This window comes from Bacillus rossius, chromosome 2 (genome assembly GCF_032445375.1).
Source record: "Bacillus rossius redtenbacheri isolate Brsri chromosome 2, Brsri_v3, whole genome shotgun sequence".
Classification (NCBI taxonomy): Eukaryota; Metazoa; Arthropoda; class Insecta; order Phasmatodea; family Bacillidae; genus Bacillus; species Bacillus rossius.
This window is the reverse complement of record NC_086331.1, coordinates 122,287,838-122,305,213: the sequence shown is the minus strand read 5'-3', so window position 1 is coordinate 122,305,213 and position 17,376 is coordinate 122,287,838. Positions and strand designations below refer to the sequence as shown.

General features: G+C 40.3%; 1 protein-coding gene across 1 annotated transcript; it reads left to right on the top strand.

Annotated features, from left to right (window-relative positions):
- Positions 1 to 561: 561 nt before the first annotated feature.
- LOC134528820 (uncharacterized) lies at positions 562 to 9,855 on the top strand. The gene is made up of 4 exons (XM_063362485.1): positions 562 to 622; positions 3,176 to 3,260; positions 7,204 to 8,206; positions 9,577 to 9,855. The coding sequence occupies exons 1-3, from the start codon at positions 605 to 607 to the stop codon at positions 8,175 to 8,177; spliced, it is 1,077 nt and encodes a 358-aa protein (XP_063218555.1). The 5' UTR covers positions 562 to 604; the 3' UTR covers positions 8,178 to 8,206; positions 9,577 to 9,855.
- Positions 9,856 to 17,376: the final 7,521 nt, after the last annotated feature.

Here is a 17,376-nt window from a genome sequence, read left to right as displayed (position 1 = left end):
GTGTGGAAGAGGTAGACCTGCGCCCCCCCCCCCCCCCCCCTTGAGATTTTTCTGTATCCGCCACTGCATAGGGATGAAGCATATAAAAAAATAATTTTAATGCCTCACATTTTTAAATATTAATATAAGAACTTTTTTTCTGCATAGGTACTATCAATTCTAATCTAATTAATTGATGCAGAGAAAGATATTGATGTGTTGCTAATAGTAGCTATTATCTACATGTTGGTGAAAAGCTTGGCATTCAATGTAACTCGAAGGTCTTAAAAGAGAACAACAAGCTTAATGTGTGTGTGTATATATATATATACCTATATATACATATATATACATATATATATATATATATATATATATATATATATATATATATATATACACACACACACCACCCACCACCCCAACCACATTTTTGTTTCTTGGAAGAGGGACTGGCAGCTGGCACCTGGCGGTGCAGGAGGCTACGTGAGCAGCGGACCAGAACGAGGCCGGCTGAGAGACGCGCGGCAAAAACACTCCCCCGCTGTCGCCCGCCCCAGCTATAAGAGCGGCCAGCTGTCAGGCTGCACGTCAGTCACCCGTCGCCTGCCGAGCAGCTGCAGTCATGGCGTCCTTCAAGCTGGTGAGTTCCACGAGCCAGTTCCTTGCAACGTAGAACGAGCTGGAGATATGCACAGATTTATAATGTTAATTTAACTACTTGACGACTAATTGCTTAGTAACAGAGATTTAAACTGTGTGAGAAACAATCTTATTTTGTAATAAAAAAAAAGGGCATGTTCTATATAAATTAGTAGGAATACAAAATTTCTGGTATGCCACACCACAAAATATGTAGCAGTGAATTAATTTTCACAGGTTTATTTGCGTGATAATAGCTTATGCATTACTTCTGTGTTAGTAATATAGTATGAAAGCTACTACCTAGGGGGTGAGCCCAAACCTACTTCAAAAAACAATTAGAGTTTCTCCCCCGTGGCTTACACTCACGTCGCAGCCTCTTACGTTGCCTTGTGTTTGGTTGCGAGCAACGACCATAGAGTTGTTTTTCTGTGCCCGCATACAATTGCCGACTACACTGCCATCTACGAATTTTCAAATGAAGGAACATGATCGGAAGTGCGTGACGATAGACTGTATTGAAAAAAAATCGATTGTTTTACATTATGGACTGACTACATTATAACCGCTGATTTAATTTTCTACAGTTATTATAGAAGCGATCAAGTGGTAGGTAACACACTACCCAAATGTAATATCCAATAATAATATATGTTGTTCATCACTTTTTATTTCATAGATTTAATTCCGTCAACAACATTGCAATTATTTTTTAATTATAAGTATTAACGCTCTCTATGAATGATGAAAAGCACTAGCTCGCTATAGTGCTATCTATCATGTCGATTTGAAACACTACTTGGATACACATCGGGCTGTTTGAAATGCCATCCGCTGGTTGCAGGTCATAAGATACGGCAAAATAAAACTCCTGGAGTGATTTCGGGGAAACATTGGAAATATTAATCAAAGTAGCATGTAGCGGGATTTGAACCTGGGTCCTCTGTAATGCGAGTGCAGTGGCTCACCACTGCGGACCGCCGCTGCATGCACGGTGTTGTCGATCTTCTTTTCGCGACGCAAAATAAGTATGCTAGTCTTCCATTCGCATAAGCTACAATAGAATCCATGAAGGGAAGCTGATAGTGAAAATTTTACACCGGAAAATTTGTCTCAGAGTCTGGTGTAGAAGATTCACTGAAAATTCTAGAACATGAGAAAAGTCAATTGTTTTAGTGAAAAATTAGGATTTCCGTCATATATGTTGTTATTAAAAACAAAACGTGTTCACCTGGAAGTAATTTCATACAAATTTACAATAAAATGAAGGAAAAAAGTTATTTTTAAAATAGTAATTTTAATTGTTTGTTTAGCTTCAAATAAAAATATTCTAAAAAGTATGTCAGTTGTTTAAATATACGTTGGATACATTAGCAGTAGACTGTCTAAATGTTATCTCATTTCGTTTAAGTAGGTCTCTTAAAGCGTTAAGATTTTAAAAGTAATTACTGATTTTTTTACGACTAGTAGTTACGATGCGTTTTTAATACAGAAGTGCACAGTAAACAAGTATAGATAGTTCACAGATAGCTGGGCACTCTCTTCCTACTATCTGTTGATTATATTCAAGCCTGCCATTGTGGCGGTCTTGGTGTCTATCAGCCATGCGCTGTTCACGTACTTACAACTGGCGGTACAGCTAGAAACGTTACTGTGTTTTTTTACGCCTAGCATTTGCTCTAACGTACACAAAACCAACACAAACATTATTCAAATACAACATTTCTTCAAGTGTACCTACCTCCGTAGCGTTGACTTGTTTGTAGCGCTAACTTCAATGCTACGGGTTCTGGAACCCCGGTGAGATACTGAGGTGTGTTCTAAAATTTATAAGTTAGGTTAAGGTATGTTTTTATCCGCCCCCATATTAGCCTAACTGCACAAAAGAGGGGTTGTGAATAAGCCCAATAAATGACATATCTTCGTTGAAATCTTAGTAATAGTTGCGTGCGGAAGTGAACCTGGTGACAGGGCAACATACCGAAGGTCGCTCAGCCAAACCCGTGTCTCCGATGACACACGACGTCAGCTGGTGGGCAGAGCGAAGGAAGACTGGCAGGGGGTAGGAGGAAGGACCCAAGAGAAAAGACTATCGCATTGCTCACGTGTGAAAATCCTGTTTCGTGACTCTAACCCGTGTCGCCAGGGATAGGAAGCGACTGGTCTTTCCACTACACTCCAAAACCAAACTCATTCACAATGTTAAAACTCGATTGTAATTTTCCCAACTCTGTGCCACTTTGACTTGGCTTAAATACATGCAGTGGCTTATTTGAACAATAGGTCAACTCTAAATCTAAATTCATTTATATTAATTAAGTAATTTTCACTGAAACTTCGGCTAAGAAGTTTGTTCTGACTGACGAATCAGTACACTTCAATAGCAATAAATGGTTGGGGAATGAAATTGATAGTAGATTCGGTGGAACTCACTGCAAAATTAGTATGAATATTGTTATTAGGATTTCACCTAATTTAGAGTAGTGTCTGATTTGTTCAGTTTGCCACGAGTGTTCTCTGTAGAGGAGGTTAACCACGCACAACTCCCTAACAGGTGGTCGCGTGTTTCCTGCTGGCAGCCTGTGTCCTGACGCCGGTCCTCGCCCGCAGCTACCTTCTGGACGACGGGACTGGGGAAGGTCAGTCCGCGCCAGCGCTACATGTTATAACTAGAAACTCTCCAATTCAGTTCACGACAGACTTGTACATCTTCTGTTGGCCCACAGTTGATGCGGAAACCTCTGCGCCAGTAGCAAACCGGCCTCTCAGTATGAGCTGAATCACGAGCAACTCGCTCGAGAGACTCGTTAATATAGCAGCCAATGAACACATGACATCAGCTCGTGCCTGTTGATTTCATTCTGCAGGTTATTGAACTTGGCAAAATTGTACAGTCTCTATCTAAACAGCACGAGAAGGATGCCAACTCTTGCACAATCTCGTAGATACAAAAACTTCAAATTAGAAACGTTGTATCATAAGTACTTTGCTGACGTTACGCACGGAGATCTTCATCGAGCTCGTTTGCGTCAATCTGCTGAGACTCAAACGATTCATTCGCAGGTCGTCCCATCTCCGCCGGGAGAGGGACTCGCCCCAGTATAGGGCCAGATTTTGAATTGTATTCCCATTCCGAAAATCCCATCCGATCTAGCGAAGCTGCAATGATGTACTACTTTGTGCAGCGGTGAACGTCTGCCTAGAGTTTTTTTTCTGAAATCAAAGTACTTTAAATAAAAGAAATTTTTTTTAAAAAATCCTGCTAAATTATCAAAAATTGTTGACTATTTAAGCACCCCTGGGTATTCGTGTCCAGCCCTAACTCTGTGCGTTTTTGTGAATTTACCGCCAGTTGTCTAAAAAGCTAATTGAATAACAGTTCATTTATTCCCTTGAGCTGATGACTAGTTGCTGAATTCAAACAATTTTACGCCTGCGCGTTTGCTGTTGTGGTTATTCTGACGTGGATGGCCTCTGGAAACGAAGGCGCGAGTCTGTCGTGGAAATAAATCAGAGAACCATAAAATAAACATTGGAATGAACCAAGTTTTTAACGTTTAAGTGAAAGAGATTGGGTACGGTATTGCATGTAAATGATTTTTTTTCTCATTTGTTAAAAGGTTATTAAAATGTTAATTGTATTGCAAAATCTTTTTAAAAAGGATAGATTTTAGAACTTTTCAAAATGTAAATAGGAATACATAAAAACCTAATTCAATATTGTGATTTTTTTCAAAGTCTTGTAATGAAATTAAACAGATAAAAACGTTCCTTAATCTCTTCAAAGATTTCACGGCTCACTCGAAGATAAGATTTCTTCTTTTCATGATTAGTTCCCATTCGTACGCAAATGTAATCTTAGTGACGTACAAATTATTATTTTTTAAGATAGCTGATACCTCCACAAATATGATCTCTTTTCAGTCGCAAATATTCTGGGATAAAATAGTTCGTCGGAGGATTATAGGTTCATTGACGAACAATGTATATAGCAAAGAAAATTTTTGTTACGTGAAAGCTATCAAAAACGGTCACTCAACAAGTCTAACCGATTTAAATATTTCTAAATATTAAAGTTAAGTTAATATGCTAATAACAAGAAAATGTTTGGTGTATAAATAACATTTTATTACTTACAATTACTCAGATTTTCTTGTTCTAATAGATTTTTCCTTAACTTTTGTATTTTTATTATAACATTGTGAAGTAACTAATCGATGAAAACTTCTTTTATTATTATTTGTTGTATTGTTTGTTATGGCTTTATTCTTTCATAAAATGAAAATTGGTGTATATTTACAGTGGCGAGTATAAGCAATAATCAACAATTAATTGAAATGTGTTTTATAAGCCATTTGTATTGCTTATCGTATGCTCTGTGCTTAAAGTATTCTCCAATATCGTTATTCAGGTGATATTAGCGTCTCTACATCATACCGGAGGGATGCGTGAGCGAACTCTTTTGAGAGGTACGGATAACACTCTGTTACTGAGGGAGAACCAACACAGCTTTCTGTGAATATTTTCATACTGTGAGCTGGACGATAGTTGAAAGAAAAATAAGTATGCATATGTTATTGTATTTCTTATTGATTAAGAAGAAAATATTATACAGCACGCTTATTACCATTTAATTTTCTCGTTAAAGAACTGCACGCACCATGATGACGAATCGAATTTTCAGTGTTTATTGCTGTGAATTGAGTGAACATGTTAGATTCGTGAATTGAGTGAACATGTTAGATTCGTGAATTTTTTTGAACGCTCACCTAAAACGCTCTATAATATAGAATAGCCAAAAATTCTCCCTGCCAAAAATCAAACCATATCAATGACGGAAATATTTTGCAAGGTAAGTAATATTTTTTTGCCTTGAAACACCTCTTCCGGTGAAGACAAATGACTATCGCGTGGAACCACACTTTAAAAATGTTGTCCGCGCCTGCTGGGCTGGAGACGTTATGGACGAATTGCCGGTTTTGAGTGGAAACCCGAGAAAATTCACTGTTGAGCGGCGCTTGTGAAACTGCGCTTGTGAAACTGCAGACTCGCACACGCCGGTAAACTCTCCTTGCTTGGCGGACTGTGTTGGCATGACAACCGCGCAACAACTGAGGCTTCAGGACAACATGGACATAAGATATGTTCACACAAACACACACACAGAGTGTCCCATAACTCAACGTCAAGCCGAGAACTTGATAGATTAGTAAATCACGTTTGTGAATCAAAAAATCCAAAACTCAAAAGGTATCGTATTTTTAGATTTGGCATTTTTTCCAAAAGTTTTTAAATCCCCACCCTGCCCCAAATTATTAGATAGTGTAGCTTTTTTCTACGCAATCATAAATAATCATTATATTGATAATAATGCCAAATAAGACCAATCAATATATACTATTAGGGAAGAAAAAAATTTAATCGGAATGATTAATTTTATTTTTAAAGGTTATGAATATTTATAATAAATATTTATGATTACGTAGCAAAAAAAATAGTTACAGTATCTAATAATTATATATATGGTGGGGTTTTCAAAAATTTTGAAAAAAATGCCAATAATGCGAAAACTGCGACACGTCTTGAATTTTGGTTTTTTGATTCAGAGCCGTGATTAATTGGCCTATCAGCTGTTCTCAGCTTGACGTAGAGTTGTGGGAACTCTGTATGTATATATACATATAGATACCAAAAAATTCATTAAAAAATATATTATTTACAATGTATGGTTTTAGTGTTTGACAAATAATATTTATGGTTATAAATATGTCAACACGCAAATAGCCAACTTGAAATTGTTTAAATAAGGTTACGTTTTACTATATGAACGACTAAACAACTTTATAATCGTGGATCTTCGGTGGCCGTAATCACTAACACGACACACTTATCTTAAACCAAAGCCGGTAGTTCCAGCGCAACTAAAAAAACATGAGCATCAAGTCGGTTATCAAGTGGTTCGGAACCCACTAAAATTGGTCTGGCGTCCACTGGAATTTTTAAGATATCCCATTACCTAAAGCCTTTTCCTTTACTTTAAATCTCAGCGACGCAACCCCTTCATGCATAGTGGAATCAATAGATGCCACTTAGTTTTTATCTCTAAATTAAATATTTATCATATTATTTTTATCCATAGGAATCAAATCATGAAAGAAATATAACGAAAAAGTTGAAAACAAAAATGCTACTATGCATGAAGAGGGCGAATGCATAACTTTACCAATTTGATTTTAAAGTCATATCTTTTAAAATACGATGCATTTTGGGCATACTTTATCTAAGCAAATTTTAAGTAAAGGCATAAAACAACAACGATTTTACGTGCACTGAATTCAGGAGCCCTATAAATCCTGGAGCTTCCGTGACACTAGAATGAAACAAAAAGTTCTACCCTCAAGATTTATCTGACTATTTTTTATATATTTACTTGATAAAGTTCGTCTTGAAGATTTGTTTTGAATGTTAATAATTCCGTTGCGTTGTAGTTACAAATAACTTGTTTCTGTCGGAGCATGACAGAGAAGCCACGTTCACGGTACATTCCTGTGGTTGATAATTCAGCGCAGTGTGGTGTTTCAGTGGTGGACGAAGCAGAGGTCGAGAAGAGAGGCAAGCAGAGGGCCCCGGCTCCTGTGCACGAGGTGGAGGACGACTCTGGGGGGCTGACACTGTTCTATTGGCCGTACAGGAGCGACGTCGTGGACGATAGGCGCGCAACATCGCTTCGGGTCGACCACGCTGGCCGTGGCGCTGGTGCCGAGAGACAAGGCGACGACGACGACGACGACGACGACGACGACGACGACGACGAAGACGACGACGAAGACGACGAAGACGACGACTGGGACGAGGCCGCACCTGTCGGGTCGACCCGTCCAGGGAGCGACGGTCCACCGCCTGAGCCGGAACGCGAGAGGCAGACGTATCTTACCAACCCTGATGAGGCTGAAGAATTACTTGATTACCATCCGGTTTACGTAACTGGAGAGTTAAAGAAACCAAATAAATACAAGGACGAGGTTTCATTTGTCGCCAGACCTGACAAACATGCTTACATAAGTGATAAAATCTCAGTACACGAAACCGAAGCCTCGGAGAAACCTAAACACCACAAGAATGTGGTTCATCTTGCTAACAGGCCAGACAAACATGCATACTTAGATAATCAAGGCTTGGTTTACGAAACTGAAGCCTCGGAGATACCTGAACGGTACCAGAATGAGGTTTCACTTGCCACCAGGCCTGAGGAACTTAAACATGTAGGAGATCGTGATCAGGTGTACAGGAGAGAAGGCTTGGAGGAACCAGAAGAATCTCGGTATGAGTCTCAGCCTATCCTGCAGGATACTGTTTCTACACACTTTGATGTACCATCCAGAGAATCTGCTGTAAGGCGAGGTGAGACACCTGAGCGCGATCCGGATCACAGTCGTGATAAAGTCTTAACTTCTGTTGCCCCGGAGAAGGCTAAACACCGTCTAAGACCAGTGTACTCTTTTGTAATAAGTAACAAGCAAGGACATGTTAAATGGGGAGTGCGACATTACGTCTAGGCATTTCACGCCAGTTATCATACGGCCATGTAAGTTGACTCTAAATTTATTTTGCTGCTTCAAGCTTTACTTTATGTTTCGATGCCACATCACTGTCTGTATTCAAGCTCATATTTCTTAGACACAAAAATTCTTCGGGTCTTGGTGCTTCTCTCACACTAATGCTTAGGCTCCTACACATGCACTACAAGATGGAAAAACATTTTTTTTTGTAGCAGAAAAATGTTTGATGAAGTTCACTTTTTCCAAAACTTTGTGGTGAAATTTAAATTTACTCCGTTATAACCCCAGAAGTTGAACATAAGTACCTAAAGTCTACCTTTATGAGACTTAGACCATTCAGCAGTAAATTGTTTTTACAAGCTTTGCTGGTCAGTCCAGAGAGTATGAAGTAGGAAGAAACTAGATGCTGAAGAATAACTTGGTCTACATTATTTGACCACATTCACCAAATGAAGTTATTTCATACTTTGTGCTTAGCCAAAAATTATTCCTGCTAGTTATTAAGGTTATTTGAAATTTTTTTTTTACAAGTTAACCTTTTTCATGATGAATTTTAGCAAAATAGATTATAGCTACCGCAAAATAAGATATTTCAGTGCACTTAACATAATTTAAGCCTATCTTCGCTTCCTTCGCAATGGATTGTTTAAAACTTAGCGATTTCCTAATACTTTTTAACATCTTACATTCACCAACATTTTTCTTGCTACTGCATTCTTGATCTTCCATTTTCTACTGTTGAGGAATCTTCACTCACTTACTTTGTCTTCCATGCTGTTTACATTAAACTCGCCGTTTCCATCATATATGAGCTTTTCCCGCTTGAATAACGTTCAGTGTTTAAATATCTTCAAATTTGCATAATTTCATTAATACTGCATAATCACTTTCTAGTGCCTGCCTGTCAGATCATTCTTCTGAGTTTTTGTTTTTGTTAGTTATGCTTAAATTACTAACCATAACAAACTAAAGCAATTATGTTCATTTTGCATGTCATTGAACATGGGGGTAAAATATGTTGCATTTATTTTGTTTGGATTTTAAAATTGCTTTGAAAAACTTTCGTAACATCTTTGGGAAATTTTTGTGTCATTGTACTCTAAAGTTGAAACTGATAATATACTACTGATTGGTGAAGACTGATGAAAAAAGTAGTGGTTGTAACCCCTGGAGGAGGGAGTCAGGGGAATAATTTATCTGGTTTTGGGTCATTTGCACCGGGTTACACGGACCTGTGGGTAAGAAGCAGCTGAATGAGTTCCCGGGAACAGAGTGCTGCGGTGTGCAGGGGTGATTCACCGTGCTCACTCGCCACTGGTTCCAGAAGTAGTGGCCGTTTCCTTCTGGCCTTCAAACAAACAGCGGGGAGCAGAGGGTGTCTGTTGCTTGTGCGCAGAGCTGGTGGCGATGGAGACCGACCCCGTGGAGGCTCGAGTGCGACGGGATGGCGGCGGCCACGGGATCACCGGGCCCGTGCACACCTTCGTGAAGACAGACAAGCACGCGCACTTCAAGTGGGGAGTGCGCCACCACGTTGGGCACCACTACGCCGGCTGAGTGCTCCCTTGGCCCTCGGCCACGCGCGGAAGGCGCTGCACGGCTCAACGTGTCAGCCGATGACATTTCTTTTGTAATTTTGTATCTCTTTGAATATTATAAACATGTGAAAGTGTCATAGTGTTTTTTCATGTACCCACAATAAATCCCCTGAAAGACTTTTATAAGTATGCCATCAATACAAATGCTTTAGATTAATTTTCCTTCTAGGGCTGAGATCTCGCAATTATTTCGTCATCACTGTGCCTCAAAGAGATAAAAATGATTTTACCAAATAACATTCACTAGTCATGCTGCTGCCACTGAAGTTGGATGCACAAAAATTACTATGCCGATTTCTTAAAGCAGTGAATGTTTCAAACTTTGTGCTTAGGAAGTTCGTTTCAAATAAATAACCGTTGGTCGCTCGAAGCGGGAAGATGATTGCAAAGCTCTATGAGTAAATGTATCCTGGAAGTTACGTGGGAAAACTGGTTCGAAAATGATAGCCCAATAATTAAGTACAGTTTTATTTATTAACTACTATTTACACTATTAATTAAATTACAACAATTAAAATATCTGTATAAAAATGTATCATTCTTTCGTTTAGTCCATAGTTTACTCTCTCCATTGGAGCTAAGCTCGTCAGTGGCGCTCACAAGTGCTCGTCTCACCGCTCACCTCTGTCTCAGCACATTTCTCCGTACTACCTTTGAATATATATACTGTATAGAAGTCGCGAGTGGATAGGATTTACTCTACGTTTTTCAGAAGCTTATGATGAGCAGCTTGGGAACTTCACCGCTGCAGTGCGCTGCCGTAACGCCCTGTATCGTCTTAGTTGTTATTTACACGTTAGAGCGCAGCGCTGTCGCCCGCTGTCATTCCCCGCTCCCCTCATCCATCATTCACTGCAGCTCAACGTCGTTCAACAGGAGGGGGAAGGGGTGTTTGAAGAGTTTGACACTTGTCCGCTAGGGACCACCACAAGTCGATGCCCTAGAGATGGTGGCGATTGCGGCGGTGAATTAACCAACTACCTCAAAACCGTATTAGAAATTTTAACCTGGGCTGGCGACTTCTATACAATATATATATTCAAAGGTACTACTCACTCGTCGATTGAAACATAGCACCAAGTTCAAAACAGCTAGGCTAAAACTTAGGTGACTAAGCTTCGCGTAAAGTTACACCATGAATTTAAGCTTTGTTTAAAGGTTTTCATTTCACCACATTTCTCGTGTGTCACAACAAAACTGTAGTTACACATAGCTTAACTTTATTGAAGTTCGTTAAGCCATGTCACGCTGTCCAATTTTCGTTTCCAACACCTTCTAATACGTTGTGTCAAATAAAGTTGGAGAGTTCTGTGAAAGGCCTTATCACACTGTCAAATATTTATTTCAAATATATTTGAAAATATTGTTGGAAGCGGTGAATTGGATAGAAAATGGCTTCCAATTATCTCCATTAAATTTATTTGGACAGACAACCGCAAATATGTTTTAAATCATGTCACACTAACAAAGTTTATTTTTGGGCTCAGCTATCTCAAAGTTTTCAATTTTTTTTTCTCAATTTTGATATTGAATAATGCATCACAGTGCTGATGGAAGTTTTTAACTTGTTATTATGTTTGTACATTTAAAAAAAATTAACATGAACAAATTTAAATCACAATAATATTTATTATATGCCGTTAACCATAGTTTCGTGGCTAAAACCCGGAGTCAGCCTAGTGGGATGACTGGTGCTAGATTGTTGAAGTATATCCGGGAGGGCGTGAAGCTAGCTTTCAAACTAACCAGTTGTAGTTGTGTCGGTCGTCGGCCACAGTGTGATCCACTAGGCTCGGGGCTGTCAGATGCTGCTGAACGAGATAATTAACTGTTGAAAAAGGTACACTCCCTAAGCAGCAGAGAGTGCTGATTCTTGCCTATATTAGGTTGCAACAACTAAAAGAAATAAGTTTTGAAGAAGATGTGGTTCTAATCACGTGTTACATTTTGTACAGTTACAGAATTTGCGCAGCAAAATTACAGTAACAATTTAAAAAAAAAATTGTCTGTAAAGTCGGTTTACGGGCGATAGTTTAACGTGACAACGTCATAACAAAACATTGATGAAATGATTGCATACTTTTATAAATAAAATTGAATCATTTTTATTGAATTATCACTATTTTTTATGGATACAAAGGAGTGAAATTAAATCTACAATTTAAATGATAAATTTAATTTTATTTGCACTCATTAATTCAAATATGTTTATTACTTTAACGAAGAGATTATTTTAACTGTAACTTTTATACATGTTTGCTATTTAACTTCTTCCAATCTGTGTTATTCTGTTAAGGATAGGACGATGATAGGAAAAGTAGGAAACGAATGGGAGTGTTTCAAGTTTAATGTGCCTCGAAAAAGTCAAATCGATGGTTGTTCCAATCGAGTGGAAGAGAGATAGATGCGGCGCAAGCGTACAATGAGCGTAACGGGACACAGCGCAACGGGACAATGTGCGTAACGGGAGACTTTTTCGTGCGTGCAGCCGGCGTTCATCGATTTATTAGACGTTGTCTCGTCAAAAAGGTACACTCGTTAGTTGCGAAACACACTATAATTAGTCCTGTGACAGACTGATTGGGGCCGGCCAATTCCGTGAATGGCTTGGTTAAAAACAAATGTAAATCAGACTCTACAGCACGAGCCTTGATTCTACATAGACTTTGCTGGAAGAATTACGTTTGAAGCCGGCAGGCGTATGCGCGACTTAATTAAGTGAAGTTCTGTCCCTGGTGTCGTCAGATGCTGTAAGAAAAAAAAATAAACCACGCGGCCAAAAGGCCACATGCCGGGTGAAACTAATGACGACCGGGTAATGCACCGCGCTGTAAATAATACGAGGACACGTGGAGAGTAAAAACCAAAAAGTTTTAAGGTCGTTTAAGTACATTTACCAGAATTACTGAATAGGTGAAACTAAAAAAAAAATGCTTCCCACGGTACGATACATCCGCCCCGATCGCGGCCTGATGAAAACAGCTGGAGGGACGGTGCAAGGAAGGGGAAACAGCGCCTTCTTGCGCCAATCCCACAAAAGAAACTGTAAATATTTATATTTTAAAATTACAAACTAAACATAAAGATTTTCTTGAATAAAATTTTACAGTGGATAAAAAATGGTGGAAGGCTTAAATGTGTGTTCGTTAAACTTAAATGTAAATATTTAGTTTAAAAAATATAAGTCAAATGGAGACTGTCTGCTTCTTCTTAAAACTACTCCATTTATAACTATAGGCTAATCCATCACTAGAAAACACACTTGGAAATATTAATTAAACTAGGAAATTGAAAGGAAAATTAAGGGAAAACAATACATTGCAATGATAGTTGCTTGCATATTGACACATTATTTTGGTCTCGTGCGGGTTGGTTGGAGGGTGCCTTCCGCCAGCTGGGAATAGTAATGGCGGGATGGGGACTGGGCTTTACTGCCACAGGAAGTTACGTCATATAATGAAATAACTTGTCAGAGGCTTTTAAAGTTATAGAAATATTATTTCATTTTCATGCATAAAATTTTGTCGCATATGACATTCATATTAACATTATTTTAGTTATTTAACTTTTTAAACTTCTTTAATCGTCCATGTGCTCTTCACCATTTTAAAGAATTGTTGCGATAGAAACATAGGTATGTCATTTCCATTTTCGCTAGGCAATGTTTTCATTGGCCTATTGCATCCAATATTCAACTTATTTTAGAACCCATCCTAAATGCAAAATATTTGATGGAAATTCAAGTCATCTAATTTGTTAAAAAAACATGGCTGCGCTTGTGATGTTTTCAGTGATGACGTAACCCTCCAACTTCATTTGACACAGCATATTGGAAGATTTTGGAAGACAAAATTTGACAGTGTGACAGGACCTCTTTAATCCCTGACACATTGTCAAATATTTCATCAAATATATTTGACAATAGTGTTGGAGGGGAGGTATCTGATGGAAAAAATCTTCTAATTGTATCCATCAAATATATTTGGACAGATAACCTTGACGCCGCCGTCGGTGCTCCATCTGAGAGCACAGGCCGTTATGTGTCCTCAACACCCGAATTGGTGCCAGTGTAACGAACACGCCCGCACGTGCCAAGTAGAGTTTGATAGGGCAGTGCACCGAACGACGTGACGCTATAGTCACGGCCGGCTGTGTTGCGCGAGCGCCCAGCTGGGTGTGGCAATGCGCAATATGAACTTAGTGCACATGCAAATTTCATTAGGAGTAATAACTATAACTTTTTATGTACTTAATATTCATGAATAATTATTACATGTTAATTGATATTATTTTGTGTCACAAAACTGGCCGTCAACATCTTCCCACGCTCCGCACCTTTCCGCGGGAAATCGAGTCCTCCCTGGCCGGGTTGCCAGGGAGAGTCATCAGTCGCCATCTAGCACTCACCAGGGCCGGTAGCTCCGCGCATGTGAAGCCTTAAACCTTCGCGCCAAAACCAGCATGTAGCTTCCATAGGTAAATTCTTGTAATCCGTTTTCATCCGCTCCACGGTCGTGTGGTTTTTATTAATAATGTGTGACTCAGCCTCAAGACGTTTCGCGTAATATGTAAATCTTTTTGTTCTGGGCAGCACGCCGATGCGCCCGCGCTTCACGCCATAATTCCTCCGTCAGGAGATTTGGACTTTGACCACGCAGGGCGGCATTGCGCCGAACGCGAACAGTAACTTACTAAAGAATCATCTCCTGGGACTTGTCGCGGTCGCGAGTGAGTTTTCGTGCCCTGATACCGCCGCGCCCGTGGCCCCACGCCACACCACGAGGATGGACTCTCGGTAACTATAGTATTTTAATCTGAGTAGTGTTCTTACATCAGATCCTTCCGGACGAACGGGACAATTCCAGGTCAGATTCTTTTCACCGGTTTCGATGTTAGTATTAGTTTAAGCCCTCAGCCAATCACGTGGGGATAATCTCAGTGGTTCAACTAAGTCATTTATTCACTAATTAATTGGAGTGTTCCTTTGTTTCACCATCCCGAGTATCGTTAGCCGCAACCTCCAGACGCACCTAACGCCTTCATCGCCTCTACTACTGCTCTCAGGGTAGCCTGCAACTCTCGGTGGCAGTGGCGAGGCGTGAGGTTTACATGAGGGGAAGCAATAACTCCGTTCACACCAAAACATGATGAGGTTGGGGGGGGGGGGGGGTCTGGGGGCCCTCCGCTGGGAAAATATGGATGTCAAGGTACAAAATGGTGCTATTTAAGTAGTTTTCTTAACTGAACATTGACTATTCCACAGGTAGAAAAATTGACATTTTTTTTTAAATATATTATTTTTGAAAAATAATGATTGACTTATATTATTCTGATAGTAAAATACCTACTCTACGTTACTTATATACTAAGTGGGAGTGTAGTATCATCGTACGCCCACAAATCCCCCACGCACTGCCAGCCAACAGCCCGCGGGAGAGATGCGCGCGCCCCGAGAGACGACCGCCGACTGAAACGCGACATCGCCACCTGCCGTGCCGAACTGTACCGGACATAGCCGAAGCAGTCGGCGGAAAAATTCCACCGTCTGCTTCGGCCATGTTCGCTCCAGTTCGGCAAGAAAGCGTTACCTTCGTAGCTTCTACCACGTATTTTTCCAGCCAATCCCCTCCCTGAACCTTTGTACCATGCCACCCCCCCTTCCGAAAGGAAACTACTGCGGCAGCCTTCCTGCTGAAAGCGATCCTACCAGCGCTTCTAAACCTAGCAACGCTTCTAAAACAGCATGTTTTTGTGTCAACGAGTTCTTTTTTTATAGCGCACAGCGCACAGTATTGGGTCCCAAGAAGATAGTGTAAAAAATACATACACCTAACTGCACAAGCCAAAGTAAAATACTATTCTGAATAAAATATTTATTTAAAAAATACAATGTCTGGAAACTGCCTGGGCAAGCACTGCTTGCCTTGCTTGCCCTGACGAGACGCCACTGCTCGGTGGGGTATTTCTAGGGAATTCAATGAACCGCGAATCCATACCGCCATTCGAGGGCTGTGTGTGCAGAGATGAGAAGGTAGACGATGATACGGCTAGTTACGTGATGGTGTTCTGTATCAAGTGACGTAGTGTACCGTGTGACGTGTTAATAAATCAAGTTATATTTACGTGTTATTTTAATCATACGGCATCCTGGGTGGCCTAAACAGCCCGGGGAGTCCTTGTCGACACGTCCCTGCCTGCAGCCACGAGGCAAAGAACCCCGCCCTCGAGTCAAAGTTCTAGTTCTCATAATTTAAATTCATTTAATTGTAAAATAGGCAGCGGGGACGGCGTCATCCTCAAATAGGTTTTAAATAATGTCACATGATTAAAATTTATTTTTGGTCTGAGCTATCGCAGAATTTTCTTAAATTTGAAATTAAATAATGCATCGCAGTGCTGGAAGATTTTTTTAACTAGTTATTATATTTTGATATTTTTTTAATTTTTAACATGAATTAATTTAAATCACAATAATATTCGTTTATAATAAAATATATTTTCTGAGTTTTTTTTTTTTAACTAAACAAACTGCCGTCACCCGACCTATGTGAAAGGCCCGGGGGGTACCTGACGGGCGCTACGGGCGTCGCGGTGCTCTTGTCCGGAGGGGCGCCAGGCTAGCGGACTGCTAGGCCGTTGATGTTGGGTCGTGGGTACTCTGCCCCCGCGTGCCCCGCCAGGTACACGGCTTGAATTTACCCTGAATGGTTCTCTCTTGACTGTGAAGGCCGCTCGGCCGTGTGGAGGACGGGAGACTCCGGAAAATTAGCATACACGAGTTGGTGAGTATTACCTTTAATCTAGTCCCGCTACAAAACACTCTCACCAACACTTGGCGACGTCTAGCCGTTACACGATTAACACAGAAAAAACAACGCTACTCGACATTAATGGTTACCACGGCAGTCTCGCGGGACGCGGGTCGATGCTCGCTGGAGACGGCCAGCGCCGAACATTAACGGGTGCAGGGGGTGCTCTATGAGCGGGCTCCTAAATTCGGCGAAACACTTACGTGTGTGCAGCCGGCAGGCATATGCACGGCGTCCTTAAGTAAAAACACTTTCGCTGGAGTCGGCCAGTACCGTACGTTTTGTGCTACGATACGTATCGCGGTATCACACTTAAGACGGTCGGGATAGGCCCGGCTCCGCAAAATACGCGCCGAGTCGACGTCGGCAGCGGTGAATTAACAAAAGGTTTTAAATTTAAAGATTTAGTACAGAATAAAAAGTAATAAAATGAAAGAAACTTAGATGCTGCCCACGGACACACGTCTGTTCCCGGCGCGGAGTGGTTCGAGACTGCCGGACATGGCCGCCTCGCAAGGAAGAGAAACTTTCTCTTCTTTGTGAGTCGGCGTCAAAAAACATATATTAATTTAATTTACTATATTACCAGTTAAAACATGTTCCAGGTGCCCAATTAAAATGTAGCACCTGGTAATTGGGTGCTTAAGGCTTAACAATAGTTTTAATGTATTTAATTATTTTAAAAAGTGACATCAAGTTGGCGACTGTATTTATCAACATATTGTCTCACTGTGAGCTGTAATAGTTGGATTTCTTCTAATCTGACACGATCCTAGTCACGGACATTTT